Genomic DNA, 15,947 nt, shown 5'->3' on the forward strand with positions numbered 1-15,947 from the left:
GTGGGACTGTTTTTCTCCTTCAAGTCAGCCCCGTTTACCATGTTGATGTTTCACATTATAGAGCAGCTTAAGGTGTTCAAAGTGAGTATCTTCCTGATAAAGTTAAGTGGAAGATAGACTGCCAGGCAGCATCTAAACCACAATTTACAGCTAGTCCCAAATAGCCACCCCCTCACATGTATACTGTGAGTGTCGGGGCCTCAGCACAAACTGTTTTGCTCTGCAGAACCATTCCTATTAGGCTGCCCTGCTTGCCAACACATACAAAGGCACCTGATTCAGATCAACTCCATGTTTCAAACTTGCCCCTTAAAAGTACAAAGTAAGTATGAGGGAGATTTTATGTAAGTATGAAGGAGAAACTAACAGAAGTGTACACTATGGAATAAAGGTTGTACTCATGCTGTTTGGGGTGCAGCTGAGTAAAATGAAGGAGCTGTTGATCCCAAATTCTCTGTTTTGTTTTGCTGCTCCTACCCCAAAGGTTGCCATGCCCTCATTTTGCATAACTTAAAAGAGTATTTGTTCTTTTCACATGTTTTTTTCATAATAGGTCAGGTTGATTTAAACACTGTAATAGTGAGGTCTGAATTGTGTTGCCACTCATCAACATAAAAATCCTTCAGTAAACAATGTAAGCCATGTAATATTAGCTTAAAAATACATAAGATCTCTAAAAACTATTTTTTTTAATTTACCTGCTGTGTTTTGTGCTTTTGTTGTTCATGCTGGCAGATTTCTGGACAACAGTGGTTGTCCAGAAAATACCCATTTTCCCAAATTAAAGCTGAGATTTTCAAGTAATCACTGGCTCAAGCAGTCAAAATTTAAGCAAGCCATTCAGTTTAGTGTGACTTTACAGGCATATTTCAAACATCACAAAACTCAAAACTCTGGCCATTCTCCTGAACTAAGTGTCCCTGTACCCCAGTCCTGTTAAGCCTGTCATCTGGGGAATTTCTTGTGTGGGTAATGCAGATATGTGAAGGAGAAGATAGTCTGTGCAGTGTGGTCTGTTGGAATACTGGTATTCCAGGCCATTTTATGAGACTGGGCTGAGACTGTAAAGTCTCTGAAGCCAAAGCCTAAGGCAATTCTTGTTGTATGCTGGCACTTTTTTTGGAGTGTTTTGGCTAATCGTGGCAATAGTCTTACTACTCTTGATTTTCTAATAAGAATTATAAAATATTATAAGCTGTCTGACTGTCTAGTTATTTGTATTATTTAAAAAGGAAAAAAGGATACTGGGAATTACTTCTGATATTTGTCAGTTGTGCCCATGTTGCATTTGTAAGCATTTCAGCAAAACTGATATTACAATAGGAATGGTGTTTATAAAGATACTCTTAAATTTCAGTTAAACAACTGTGCTGTGTCTTAAATGACAAGAAATTTTATCTTGCACATGCCAAAGGCATGCTGAAGATTTTTCCAACAGTTCTGATTCATCTCCTGGAATTCAGTTTTCTTAGAGATACAATATAGACAATAATTTTATAAAGTCAGCTGTTTTAATATTCATGGCAATAAAGAGATTATTCTTCTAGAACCCTCAGCACAACTGTTTCTGCATTGTAAAGCCAAACAAGACCGATTACTGCCAGAATTAATGAGCCTTTCTATACCCATATGCCATATACACTGTAATTCATCTGCAGTTTAGTCACTAACTAAAAATTTAGAACTGAGACAGAACTCAATTAAGTGATTCCTTGCAGGCAGTGTTCCTGTGTCTAATCCTTACACAGAGACCTGGATGACAAGAAGCTTCTACAAACACCCACATTTTGTGCAACCATTGCAGAACAGGGTGAGTGCAGAGTGAAGGGAAGGCAGACTGTGCTGCTCTCTCACATGGGACAGAGCTGAGTAAAGCCTCAAGCCCACTCTGGTGTCACTGCAGTGCCAAGGGAATGATTACTTTGAGCAACTTTCCTTAGCAATACGTATTTCACCTTTAAAACTTGCACAGGTTCTGTGAAATTAAATAAATCCACTACATTTTCCCAAACATTTCTTATAAATACTTAATTGTTGGATAGATTAAGTTCTGTGTTCTGAGGGACAGAAATAATCTCTGTACCACTGACAGAAGATTCTCAGAAAAGTGCATGAGAACTTTTCTAGAAGGAATAGGAGGAAGTGTGGGCCACTGTGGCTCATTCAGAAAAATGTTTGACCCTAATTTTGCCTTCTTATCTATAGATATCAAAGTATTCTACAAAATAAACCAGCTCTGTTAACACCATTTCATATCTAGGAAATCAAAGCACAGAATGCTAACACAGCTTTCCTGAAACCTGTTGGAAATTTGGTGGGAGAGTTGCAAAGAGAACCCCCATTTAAGGACTCCCATTTCTGTGCACTATCCACAGAAATGTGCTGCCTCCCAGTGCTGTCTAGATATACTAGGCATCTGTGGAGCTGTATTTTTAGCCCTGATATTCTCTTTGTCTGGAACTGGGCCATGAAGATTCACAGTAAGCTAAGGACTGTAAATATCCCTCAGACTTTATGGGAGGAAAACTGGCATAATATCAAAGCAGAACAAGCACTTTCTTAAATTTCAGTTTTGTTAACTACTGTCATACTTGAAAGATTTCCCTGAAAAATAAGAAAATACCCAACCAGCTGCAGCATGTTGTAAACAAGCAAAAATTAGAAAGGAGAATTTCTGCAGACTTTATCATGTTATGGCAACAAAGTCATATTTTAAGAACTAAAAATCATGGAGCTTTCAGGGCTTTTTCAGACTTAATGATTTATGCTGGTCATTAAGTCATCAACAAAAAATATTTTCATTTCCCAGTAATACTGTAAATATTTGTTTTCTCCTAACCCATTTTGTTCTAGGGGAAGATGAAATATCCCCATGTATTTCAGATGCATAGCCTTTCTCAAAGTTACTCTACCACTGAAATGTTCTGGCTCTGTGGGTGGATCAAAGTACTTTTCAAAGTACATAACCTCTTTTTGACATGTGTCAAAAGTGTCTTTGACCTGTGTTGATCCATAGGAAATATGCTTATTCTGAGGTGACATAACAATCTCTAATGCTGAGGTCTTCTGGAAGGGTGAAAAGAAAGACCTTAAAATGACAGAGATCGAGCAGGACATATGTGTCCATCATCTTGTGTGTGTCATGGCAGCATTAGTCCTCAAGATCATGAGGATTAGTTGTTTCCAAAAAGCATATCACAAATAGTCCTGGAAAAGGAGAAAAAATGCAGAGTTCTGGTACATCCTGAGTGATTTCCAAGTGAAGTGATGGGGAGAATCAGAATGGTGCACTGTCTTTGGTGGGACATCATATGGGTTTGGTGAGCATACTTTTACAATATTGTAGGGTTGCAAGGTACAGCAGTTGTTTTGCTTGTAAACTGATGGCTCCATGTCCCTCAGTCTGCTGTTTCCTGAGTGGAAGAATTTTTCCCAGTGAATTAGTGCTCTTAAGTTAGTTTTTCTGAGACACTGGACCAGTGTGATTAACATTCACTTTGCACAGGAAAGAGTTTGGATAGCTTCTGCATTCATTTTGCTTTTCTGTTTGCTCCAGACACTATTTCTTCCACTCAGCAGTCATTCCCATGGATACCATTTGTTTCTGATTAACCCAGAAGAACTCCCCCAAACCATGGCTTGCAAACAGTGTATTTCCCATGAAATGTTCCCTCATTACTTGCAGGCAAAACATGAAAATGTACCAATAAGGAAAGGTAAAATTGATCTTGCCTGCAGTGTATTACTTTCTCAGTCTTCTTGTCAGATGATAACAGGCAACTGAAAAGTAGTTTGTGTTTCTTGGGAAGAACAACAATTTGGTTAATGACATGAAAAACTCAAGCATCTGAAGAAGTTCCAGGGATATCAGATGAAAATCACAACCATTCTCCTAACTCTGAGCTATGGGGGTTGATATGGCTCTTAATCTGGGCAGCATGTGAAAATGTTTCCAGTGCTAAGAATTTTTGCTACAACACATTATAAATAGTTAATGTCTCTGCATTTTATCACTGCAACTATAGGAGGGTCATTAAATTGTTACTGTAATGTAGAAATTTATTATGACCTTTCTTTGTGGATGTTAAATCAGTAGTTGAGGAGGACGATATTAAACCACATGGTGCTTTTGGACCACCCACTGTTAACACCAGTCTCCTCTCCTCTCCTCTCCTCTCCTCTCCTCTCCTCTCCTCTCCTCTCCTCTCCTCTCCTCTCCTCTCCTCTCCTCTCCTCTCCTCTCCTCTCCTCTCCTCTCCTCTCCTCTCCTCCTCTCCTCTCCTCTCCTCTCCTCTCCTCTCCTCTCCTCTCCTCTCCTCTCCTCTCCTCTCCTCTCCTCTCCTCTCCTCTCCTCTCCTCTCCTCTCCTCTCCTCTCCTCTCCTCTCCTCTCCTCTCCTCTCCTCTCCTCTCCTCTCCTCTCCTCTCCTCTCCTCTCCTCTCCTCTCCTCTCCTCTCCTCTCCTCTCCGTTTTTTCAGAATGAGGTGGCAATGCTTCTCAAGCCAATATCAGAGAAGATTCAGGAAATCCAGAACTTCAGAGAAAGAAACAGAGGAAGTAAAATGTTCAACCACCTCTCAGCTGTCAGTGAGAGCATCCCTGCCCTTGGGTGGATAGCAGTGGTGAGTGACACACGGGATGGTTGGGAGGGCTGTCCATAGGCTTCTGGGTGGTGCAGCCCAGGATAGTTCCAAATCTTGCAGAGCTCTGCAGTCTCACCTGTGTAGTTCTTCAGTCTACTACAACCAAGAAGGTAATAATCCTAGTATGTCAGGGGAGGTGTCTGACTAATGTTTTACTTCCTTTCTCCTTCTGTTGTTTCCTGCTACCATGGGGTGATGGTCCTAGTCTCCTAAACCAGGCCCTTATGTCAAGGAGATGAATGATGCTGCTACCTTTTATACTAACAGGGTATTAAAGGACTACAAGAACAGGTATGTTGCCAAGCTCCAGTATCCACTAGCCAGAGAAAAGAGCATTAACTGTACCAGTAGGGTTCACAGTGCTGCCATGGAAAGTATTTTGTAAACTAAAAAGCATTTGATAAAACCTTCTTGCAGGACTATAGTTTCCCCTCCTCACCTCTGACCTGCAGCATGCTGCAGTGAGAATGGCAGCAGCATTAGCAGTGCTGGTTTTCACTATGCACATTTTAAGATTATTTTTAATTTTTCTGGCATTCTAACATCATGAGCTTATATGCAAATGCATATTTGCACAGCAATGTGTGACTAGCTGGCTGCTGTGCATCCTCCTCTCATTTGTGCTCTCATACTGTTGCTGTTCTTCTCTTGACTTGAAAATGTGTATTTAGGTGGTAGATACATACAGCCTCAAATTCCATAGCTCCTAATTTCATTTTTCCCTGTACCACTTCACTGTTCTTAAAGAGCTCAAGGAATTCACAAAAAAAATGTTTCTTGAGTGATATATGTGAACTCATAGAGAAAGAGAAGAAAATTCAGGTTCTTCTTATGCCCTCTTTGAAAAGTCATGTATAAATCCCATTGACTTGGTGCTTTTGAAGGCCGGATTTCATCACTTGATTTTTATACTCCAGTGAAGAATTTTATTTGCAATTGAATTTTTCATCTTTAGTGAGGAAAACTTTAAATATTAAAACCTTCCACATGTATTTATATTGCTTGTATTTGCATAAATATATGTTATATGCTATATATAATATGTTATTTTTAATATATTATGTATTATTCCTAAATCCCAAGTTTACCTACTAAAGGTAGTAACTGATGCTGGAGTAACTGATGATTTTACAGCATAGTATCAGTACTTCCACTGGAGAAAAAAAATGTCTCCTGTAATGGTATAAATAGAGTACATTATTTAAGTACTTAATTCTTCATTTAATGAGGAATTCTTTTCCTGTTTTTCACTGAATCAGACCACAATGTCTTCCAAAGTATGGAAGGCTCTCCCTTGACTTCAGTAGGCTTTGGATTAAACCTGTTAATCCAGGTCCTCCACATTTTTAAGGATCAAATTTTAAAGGAAATAAATAGAATGTAGACACACAAATCCTTGTAAGCCATCACTATTCACTAATAATTTGTTATAACTATGAACTTCATCTTACAAGCAGTTTCTCTCTACATATTTGCTTATTTCATTTATAGTCCCATTGGAGGACTAACAATAACGATTCTAAAGCCAACTTGTGACTTGTATTCTAAAAATTCCTGATGTATAAATATTTTAGTCTGATGACTGTAACATGACCCAGTATTGCCCTGGCCACATTTGAACGTGGCAGCCAGAATACTTTACAGAATCCGTGGATATTTAATTTTCCAAAGTTCAGCACCCTGAAACTGAGTTTGGGTATCTGCTGCACAGCTCATTGTGTCTTTAAGGCTTTTGCAGTTGACTTTGAGCCTGAGAAGAATGGTGGCACACACTTCTAGCAGGAAGCACTCTCTGCTAGAGGTATCCTTTGCCCTTGTTATGCCTCTAGAAGGATCTAGAAGCTTTCCAGTATAGTAGCTTCAGTCTTTGCAGCACTGGGCTGGTTGGCTGCCTGCTATACTGATTTGTCCATGGCTTTAAGGCAGACATTGGGTTTTACCTACTTTAAGCAAGAGATGCTCTCTGTTTTTAAGTACATTCACACTTAAATACTGCCTCTGCTTTTACAGTGACACACGCCATGTTGATTGGGTAAAGTCATATCTGAACATCTGGTCTGAACTTCAAGCTTATATCAAAGAACATCACACCACAGGTCTCACTTGGAGTAAAACTGTAAGTACTCTTTCTTTCTTCAAGGAGAACCACAAAAAGCCAGTAACCACTTTGTCTTTTAATGCAGGACATTAGCTCAGGAAAAATAAATATCTAGGCCAGTTACAGAAGTTGAAAAATTGGGAAATTTCATGGTCCATGAATTTCCTTACCAAGCCAATAAATGTTTGAAATATAGATGGAGATTTTCTTTGGAAGAAAATAATTACTTGGGATTATTATAGCCTCAGCTGCAGACAGTAAAGAGAGGCTGATACAGTTCTCCATGCCTGTAGAAGCTAGGAACAAGCAAAGTGCAAAAAACTGAAGAACATGTCAGATCAAAGGAGAACTGAAGGAGCATGTCATGAAAAGGAGAAGAAGGTGGGAAGAATCTGAACAAAGAGAGGGATTTAATAACAGAAAACACAAAGGCAAGGGATATATAACATTATAGATGGCTAACTTTATAAACCTATTATTTTGGACATACAGAAATAACTTTTGGAAACAGAGAGAGTAAATATAACCTGCTTCTCTGTGTTACATCTGAGATGATAGCAATGAATATTTTCCCTAAGAGAGGTGTAAACTTGAAAAATTGATTTTATGTTGGGCATAAATGTAAGAGTTTATGTCCACTGTCTACATTGATACAGTGTTCTATTTTACTTTAATAATGTGCTCATGTTTATTATCAGGTTAGAAGAATTGCTGAAGTATATTAAAAATGTAATCAGCCTGCTCTTTACTGATACCATCTCCTAAACCTACCATATACTTGCAAATGCAGTCTTTCACAACAAATTTATAATTTCTTAGGTGTATACAAATATTATTTTTTATAGAATGACTATTCAGAGGACTAATACAGGCCACCATTTAGTTCTCAAAACAAACAATTTTAAGAACTTGGGAACACAGGGGAGTGAGGTAGAACTTTCAGATTAATTGCCTTCCAATCCAAACCATTCTGTGATTCTATGAAGTGTATTAACATGGATGTAACATGTAATGCTTAATATGGAATAAGAGCTGGAACACCTTTCCTGTGAAGACAGGCCAGGAGAGTTGGGATTTTTCAGCCTGGAGAAGAGAAGGCTTCATAGAGACCTTTTTGTGACCTTGCAATATATAAAGTGGGCTTGTGAGAAAGACTGAGAAAGACATTACCAAGGCTTGTAATGACAGGACGGGGCAATAATTCTAAATTGAAAGAATGAATATAAGGAAGAAATACTTTATTGCGAGGATGATGAGACTCTGGAACAGGTTGCCCAGAGAAGCTGTGGATGCCCCATCCCTGGAAGTGCTGAAGGCCAGGTTGGGTGGGACACTGATGAACGTGGTCTTGAAAGGTGTCCCTGCCCATGGCAGGGGGTTGGAACTGGATGAAGATCCCTTCCAACCAAACCTTTCTCTGATTCTATGGTACCTGGAAAAGATGTTTTCTCTCTCCATCTATGGAGGTTATAACTATGTAAGAAAATGTAGGTTACTTGTTCACAGCAACAAATTTCAGCTTTCTCTTCATTCCCTTCATGAGACATTGTACAAGTCCTTTCAGTTCTCAAGTATTTGAGTGCAAGTTCAAACATGGGAGAGAGCCATGATCTGCATGTACATCTGAGTCTGAAGCAATGCAAAACTGTTTGAACGTGATACATTCGAAGACTGTAATTATTGGCTACGTTGTAAGTTTCTGTAGTAAAAATTTAAAATATTAAATAGGATTCCTTTATTTAGTACAAAATTTCCCACTTGGTACATCTTATTCTATTATGATCAGAGAACATGAGAAGACCTAATGATTTCTAAACCATTATTACATAAGGAAAAGGAATTGTAGTACCCCATTAGCTGAATTAGCCTGAGAATCTGGGACAAAATTTGTTCTGTTAATACAGAAGAAGAGTAATCTTCACCTTTAATACAACTGCACAAGTATGGAAATAGTGTTATAAGGTGAAGATTTGTTACAGCCATTTGATCAAACAGGAGGAGCTCTCAGTGCAGGTGAGTGCTGGCAGTTTTACTCAGAAGGGTAGCTGTTGCATATTATGCTTGACTGGTCCTAAAACCAGTACCTCAGCCATCATGTCTTTATATTTCTCTGTCTTCATCTGTCCAAGAAATTGCTGAAATCTAGGTGTGACTTGTTTATTTATATTAAGCATAGTTTCCAGCCAACAGTGCTCATTTCATCATGAGTGATGAGCCCATCACTGCATCTGAAGTACTGATTTCACTTCAGTTTGGAAATCACTCATATCTGGAAGTTGTCTTGGAAGTATGGCTCATTTAAATTATCCTTTATGTGATATGAGTCTGAAAGATTAAATTTCAGACTCATTTTTATGGATGTATATATTTTTTTGAGCTCTACTCAATGTGTGTGCAAGAAAATTAGAATCCACTAAGTTAGCAGGTTGTTTAAATAGCTTAAATGTTATTTAAATATTTCTATGAAGCTTGGTAACAAATGCATTCCAGAAAGCAATGAATTGCTCAAGTGATAATTTCATTTTTGTTATACATTTTCAAGTGAAAGTCACAGATTCACATTGTGTGAAGTTAAGCATAAAGGTCTGCAGAATCAGGGTCTAGACAGAAATATGATATATATATAAAAGCTGCAGATATATTCCAGACACAGTTGTTAATCATTGCACACAGCAGCTTCCACTTACATGCATAAAAGGAAAAAAGGAAAAAGCAGTAGTTTGGCAAGGCGTTAACAAAGTGGAACATTTATGAAAGGTAGACATTGGTGTAAAGAGGTATTTTATTATAGAGGGAAAAAGAAAGAGAGAAATGTCTTGGGGCATATAAGTACAGATTTAAAAGTGTATTATACCAATAATTTACCCTTCATATCTGCAGAAGTCAACAAAGCAATGCATGAAGTTTCTATAAAAAGCTCTTAAGTAGCACATCTGGATATTTTTAACGAGACTGAAGAGTCAGGAAGAATATTAACTACTGCTGCTCTCCCAGCTGTATTCTCATTGCTTGAACTCCAACAAAACCTACGCCTAGATCAGAGATTTCCTATGCTTGGGTTTCCAAAATGAAGGGGACATGATTTTTGAGTTTGCACTTAGCCCCCTAGTGTATGGGTGCTGCATACTGTGGTGTGCACATTTGCATATTGCATATTGTCCATGCAATATTCCAAAGCTATGCCATTTCCAACCCCCACAGCCTTCCATCAAGCTGCACAGGCAGCTGCAGCCAGCCTTGGAACACATCACTAGTGCATACAGGAAAGTGTTTCTGGCTCTGGCAGCAGGCACATAGGCAGACACTTCAGAGGAAAGAGAAAGAAATATCTTAATAAATTAGAAGACAGACAAAAAAACAGGTGCAAAGGGTTGAAATAATGGCCAAGCAATCACTTCTGACAATAACAGTTATCTGCTTTATAAGAAGTTTGTGATAAAAACAGATGTTCATGGATTTTTTGGATCTAACACAGTTCTGTCTTTGGTTCTCCCAAGATGTGTGACAATATTTTACTTCTGAAGGGCACCTACTGAAATGTGTGTAAATGGGTTAGGAGAAAGCCAAGGAAATAGTGAAGAATTAGTGCATGTAAGAATACACTTAGAAGGAAATAGTGTAGTTAAGGACCTTAAAACTTGTGTGCATCTGACCCTGTTTTGCTCCCCACATGGAGGGGTGGTATAGAACTGGACTGGACAATGTAAATTGGCATTTCAAGGCATGATGAATATGGTTAGGATACTTGATGGTACTGTGTTCACAGAACAAAAGTATGTATCTAATGTATGTTTGTGAGCAGGATTGTCCCAGAGAGCAAAAAGTTCCATGTATTTTCAACATAATCTGGAATAGTCATTTTCATTGATTGATTGTGCATATGTCAGAGAAAATAGGCTTGTCAGTACAAGTCAGATGGATCTACAATATTTCCTTAAAAATATAATTTTGTAGCTCATTATCTTGGATGCAAAGTGTCCTTCTGCCTCCTACACCCTGTGCTGAGTGCCCATTCATTACACTCACTACACCTCAATTTAGCCATCTTGACAATGGGGACAATAGCAATTACCAGCCTAATGGAGATTTGTTTTAATTTGCTACCAGATATGACATTCTTAGATGTCAGTGAGTCTTTTTAAAAAGCTGTTGTTACAATGAAATATTTTAAGTGCCCAGGGTAGCATTTTACCTATGCAGTAATTGTCATTTTTGCTTGCTACAGCCTTCTGTCTTTAACAAGCAATCCACAGCTGTAATAGTGACCTGCCCTTTTTCAGCTCTTTTTGATAAAGAGCAAGTGCCTTTTTTCCTTTGTCTTAAAGAAGGGATTCTATTGAACCATGCCTCTTTCTACCCTCCACTTCTTTTTGGTGATGCAAATAAATGAACAGCTGTAATATAATCTCACAAGAATGCCTAATGAAAAGTTTGTTTGCTACAAGGCCTGCATGAGTAATCTAGAGGAAGTGAAACTTCTGCTCCTATTTCTGCAGGTTAACCTTGCAGTAAGAAAACCAGTAATAATAAGAGACTGCTGTAGTTTTCCATCTATCAAATAAGTGCTAAGACACAAATCTTGCTCAAAGATAATTGTCTTGAATGTTTCAGTTGCAAGTGGATCTGTACTTAACGTTTTGTTCATTGTATACAATTGTAATTTAGGTTAGATTTTACCACCAGGCTTATTTGCAAACAGGAAATATTTAGTAACTAGCAGTCAATTTCATTACAGTATTTAGTTTCTAATACAGAATTTCACTGAAGTGATGAGTGAAATCCTCTCCCCCTTTACAAATCAAAGCAATTTGGGATGAAGTCTGCACATCTTTAAAAGCAGTTGAAATTTATTTAAATCCTGTTTCCACTGAAGCCAGCATCTTCAAGGGTATTTTTATTTCTGAAATTGCATTTTAAAAAACATTTATTACTCCTTAGATAGTACTCTAAAAACATTGTTTAAAAGCAGAAATTCTCCACAAGCTCCACACCAAGAACTACCATCATAATTCCTACATTAGCCTTGTTGAGTGCAATTATCCTAGTCTCAGTGCAGACTTGGGCATTTTATTCTAGTCTAAAGTAATTACCTCCAGACATTTTCTTATAAAATGGCTCTGCCTCTCTCCTGTTCTATCAAAACATTTTCCTGTAATACATCGTCTCTGTACATATTGATATGAGCAAGCTGCAAAAGACCAACTTCTGCAGGCAAAAGCCTCCTATTATCTGTCCTGTATCTCTTCTGTGCTGTGTTTAGTTTGACCTACTTATCAAGCAGCCATCGTCTGAGCCACTTCACTAAAGCTAAAGGTCAAAACTGTAGTGCCAAATTCCAGCCACGACTGCAATCCCAGAGGCCTTATTCAGATAGAAGTAAGGACAGCATAGATATATCCCAGTTTAAATGCCTGTATCTTGGATAAGATGTAGACATTTCCACAGTGCTCAGTTTTTTCTCAGTGATAGACTTTTCTCCCCTTTTCTGTATACTTTCCACTACCCTTCCCCTTCCCTATTCCCTATTTCCTTACATTTTGTTGTTAAAAAAATCGCATCCTTTTCTTTTGCAAGTGTTTCTTTCTCAGAGAATAGGCAGTGTTCTGGGTTTTGGTAAAGGATCAGTTAAAAAACTGGCTATCCTGGCACCTCTACTCTAGTTGCCTCTTTGGTGGAGACTGCCTCAATCAAATTCCTGTCCCTTCAAAATAAATTATTTTTACTCTCTTATTCCAGCAGTGGCTGAAAATATTTGTCTTTACTGTGCATCAATTGTATTCTCTTAACTTTGACCAAGTGCCATTCAGACATGTTAAGGGAAAACCTGGGCAAGGCATGCAGCCTAGTTCCAGTGGAAAAGGGAAAGGAAATACAAAATTGAAAGTATGCAAAGTAGAGAGAAAATTAAAGATATATCTATTAAAAATTTGCTATCTTGCTAAAGGGATTGGTCTTCTTTTTAACCAAATTTTCCTATAAGTTAAAGATGGTTAAATCTGCCTCTTGGAGCACATTACTTGTTGGGAATTACATTATCCTGCAGTTCTGAAATGATTTAGAAGACCATGGCTGTAAAAAACATTTCTGGTTGGGCAACTCTGAAGATGTAAGCATCATTTTAAATCCTGAACAGGTGATGAATGGCAAAAGTAAATTACAGGGGGCTGCAAAGCTTGAAAATTCTACAGATAAATAATTCTACTGAGACTCAGTAACAAGAAGAGAACCTGGCCTGGTTTTTGTTGTTTTCTGTTTTAACTGACAAAGATTACAGGCCCTGTAAGTCAGCTGTTTCATCCAGTAAATTGCAGCTCTCCAGGCAGCATAACTCGCTGCAGACAGGTGGCTTAAATAGGGTAGGTAATAGAACTGTTGTGCTAAGCTACTTTTACACAAAAAACACCTTAACAAGAGCTCTGTGCCCCTGAGTCACAGTCCACCTGTTCCCAGAGGTTGCTATGTGATATTTTGAGCTTCACAGTTCTTGGTTTTGGCTGTGCATATGTATGGAAAGAACAATACAGAATGCTGTAATCATTTTTGGTGTGAAACTAGGATTACTATAAAAGGGGAGAAAACAGATACTTTTTTTTTTTTTTTTTTTTTTTTTTTTAGAAGAATGTGTTTGCCATTAGGATTCCTGTTTGTTTGTCTGCTGCCATGAAAAGAAGGCTTTTTAGTAAATTAAGGGAGGGATTTCATGACCTCTCTCTAAGCCACCTGTTGCTTCAGCTGCAAATAGATACTTACCTCTTAATAGGAATGACTTACAAAATAGGTACTATATACCATACACTTGCATATATAATTTCTTTTTATGAATTATATAGGCTTATAATCTTCTGGCTCAGAGTAAAATCAACCATTGTGGCTACAAGAAATGCATTGTTCAGATGCTCCACAGCAGGTTCCCAGCACAAGAACTTTGTTCCCCTCAGTTTCCGTGCTGCACTGTGTCAGCCGAAAGCTGGATAAACAAAGGGGAGCGTTGTGGGTGTTTGTACAGGGTCTGGCACATAAGCCCCTCATATCCCCAGAGATAGGAGCCTCTGATTGGGGCTCCTTGCTGCTGCAGTACTACAAATATAGTAACAGTGACATGGAAGGCTAGCCCAGGGAGCTGTTCAGCAAGAATAGCTCAGGAAATAGTAACATCTGCGATAAGACATAAAAAGAAATTCTTACTGTCTCTCAGTAGCTGGGTTCAGACCTGAAGACACGTCAAGCTGCATATGGCCACCAAAAATTAGTGACAGTATGGCATCCAGAGCACTTGTGTTATATGTGAACAGCATTTTATTTCTCTAACAAGACTGGCTTTGCCTTGTACTCCAGGGGAAGAAAGCCTTTAGAAGAAATGTGCTTAACAAGCCCCAGATTCTCAAAAGCAAATGGCTTCACTCAGCTCTGCTGTAATTTCAAGGGAATCAAATGAGAATTTCAAGCAGGCAGCTATCTCAACATAAACAATAATTTCTTTCTTCCAGCAAGCCAGTTAGGTGAGAAAAAGAAGTGTACCTCGCCCTTCTGCCAGTTGTACGAGATGAAGGTAGAACTATAACCTATTTTGAGGCTGTACCGGAATCCTGCAAACCCTTGCACAGTGACATCAGACCCAGCGTTGCGAGCAGCATCAGACATTGTCACTAAAGGAAGCTTCTCTGCCACACAGTCCATGGGAGGCCCTTGGGGCTATCCAGCAAGGAGCAAACCCTGACCCATTCCTGTCACCCCATTTTTAGAGCATGGTTGGAAGCTGAGAGGAAATTTCTGGAATGTTTTATCCCCTACAGAGCTCTTAGCACATGGTCACAGGGCCTGCATCTCCTGTTCCTGATAGGACCTTACTCAGAGAATTACATTTTCCTCCATTTCAAAGAGCTCCAGGAGCACAGTTCAAAGCACATCAAGTTCACTGTGATACAAAGCTACTAGGTTAAAAGGTATAGCTTACTTTTGTGTTACATTTTCATGAAGTAAGGACAACTCTTATCTGTTCCCCTGATAATTCTCACTAGGGGCACATTTGTAAATGATGGAAAAATGACCACACAAACATGCTAATGGGAGCAGTCAGCTATCAGTATAACTTGACGTGGTGTCTACAGACAGCACTGAGAACAGCAGCTGTTGCTGAGGCAAACAGCTGAAATAAAAGAGGAAGAAAGGCAGCTTGCAAACAACCGCCTTCACTGGTCCAAATGGCTCCTAATACTTTTTATGTAAAGACACTGTTGTTAACATCTGTGTGGAGTTAATCTGAAGAGTTGTTTGCAAATAGCAAAGCTGCTAAGCACCTGCTGTTTTAGGATAGATGAACTTTTGTGGGCATGTAACATGCTATTTTATTCTCCCCAGCTCTCACAAACACCACCCTATACAGAACAGAAATGAATGGACTTTGTGAAGAGCACTTTTGTTGAAATTGGATAGGACTATACTCAAGTATTACCAGATACCAGAACAGTTTAAGAGCTTGGTTCAGAAATATTCCAGAGCCTGAGGTTGTGTTAGAAGAGTAACTAGGGCAAGCAAAGTAATTGCCAGTGACTGAAGTTGCTAACTTGAAGATTCATTTATTAATGGGTGTCAAAATGAACTTTAAAAAAAGTTCCTGGAACTACTTCACTTGGCTGTGATTTTTAAGTTGCCCTTTACATCAGTGAGTCTGAGTGCAGCACAGGTCCCATCTTCCTGGCATGCAGGGAATGCAAGAAATGAAATGTGTATTCTGCATTTCCAGTTCACTTTTGCACTTTCTGTCTCCTTTTGAGAGTTTCCCTGAGCCACTCTCCCACAAAGAAGTTCACCTCATTTGAATATTTGTTTGATTTCAGTTAGGTACATCAAAATGGCAAAGAAAAGAAAACTGCAGCCAGAGTTAGACTGTACTCTCCTTCCCAGCAGGTCTGTGCACCCTCTCTCTCATTAGTGAGACTTGTCTGTCTTTTCCATGCTGTTTCATTTCAGTGGGGGATGGTCCTGCTGGATGAGTCCATGCTGTAAGATGGGAGATCTACAGTGGAGCAGTTAAACCCTGTACTTTAGAGACCTTTTTTCCTGTGATTGGTCCTTCAATTTTGCCTGGCCTAATTTATGATTGAAATTGTTTGCAGTTTTCAGAATGGCCCTAGATGTTGAAAATAGCATGCTACAATATCAGTTAGCTTGTGTAGCTGTAACTCAAGTCTTAAACTAGACATGATT

The 15,947-nt window shown here is 38.8% G+C and overlaps 1 protein-coding gene across 1 annotated transcript in view; it reads left to right on the forward strand.

The window, feature by feature from the left end:
- CAP2 (cyclase associated actin cytoskeleton regulatory protein 2) overlaps positions 1 to 15,947 on the forward strand; it is a 67,745-nt gene that overhangs the window by 40,332 nt on the left and 11,466 nt on the right. The window contains exons 5-7 of the mRNA XM_079299949.1: positions 4,478 to 4,621; positions 4,848 to 4,933; positions 6,653 to 6,758. Coding sequence (XP_079156075.1) covers positions 4,478 to 4,621; positions 4,848 to 4,933; positions 6,653 to 6,758 — 336 coding nt within the window. The remainder of the gene's footprint in view (positions 1 to 4,477; positions 4,622 to 4,847; positions 4,934 to 6,652; positions 6,759 to 15,947) is intronic.

Source organism: Erithacus rubecula, assembly GCF_903797595.1.
Source record: "Erithacus rubecula genome assembly, chromosome: 3".
Lineage (NCBI taxonomy): Eukaryota > Metazoa > Chordata > Aves > Passeriformes > Muscicapidae > Erithacus > Erithacus rubecula.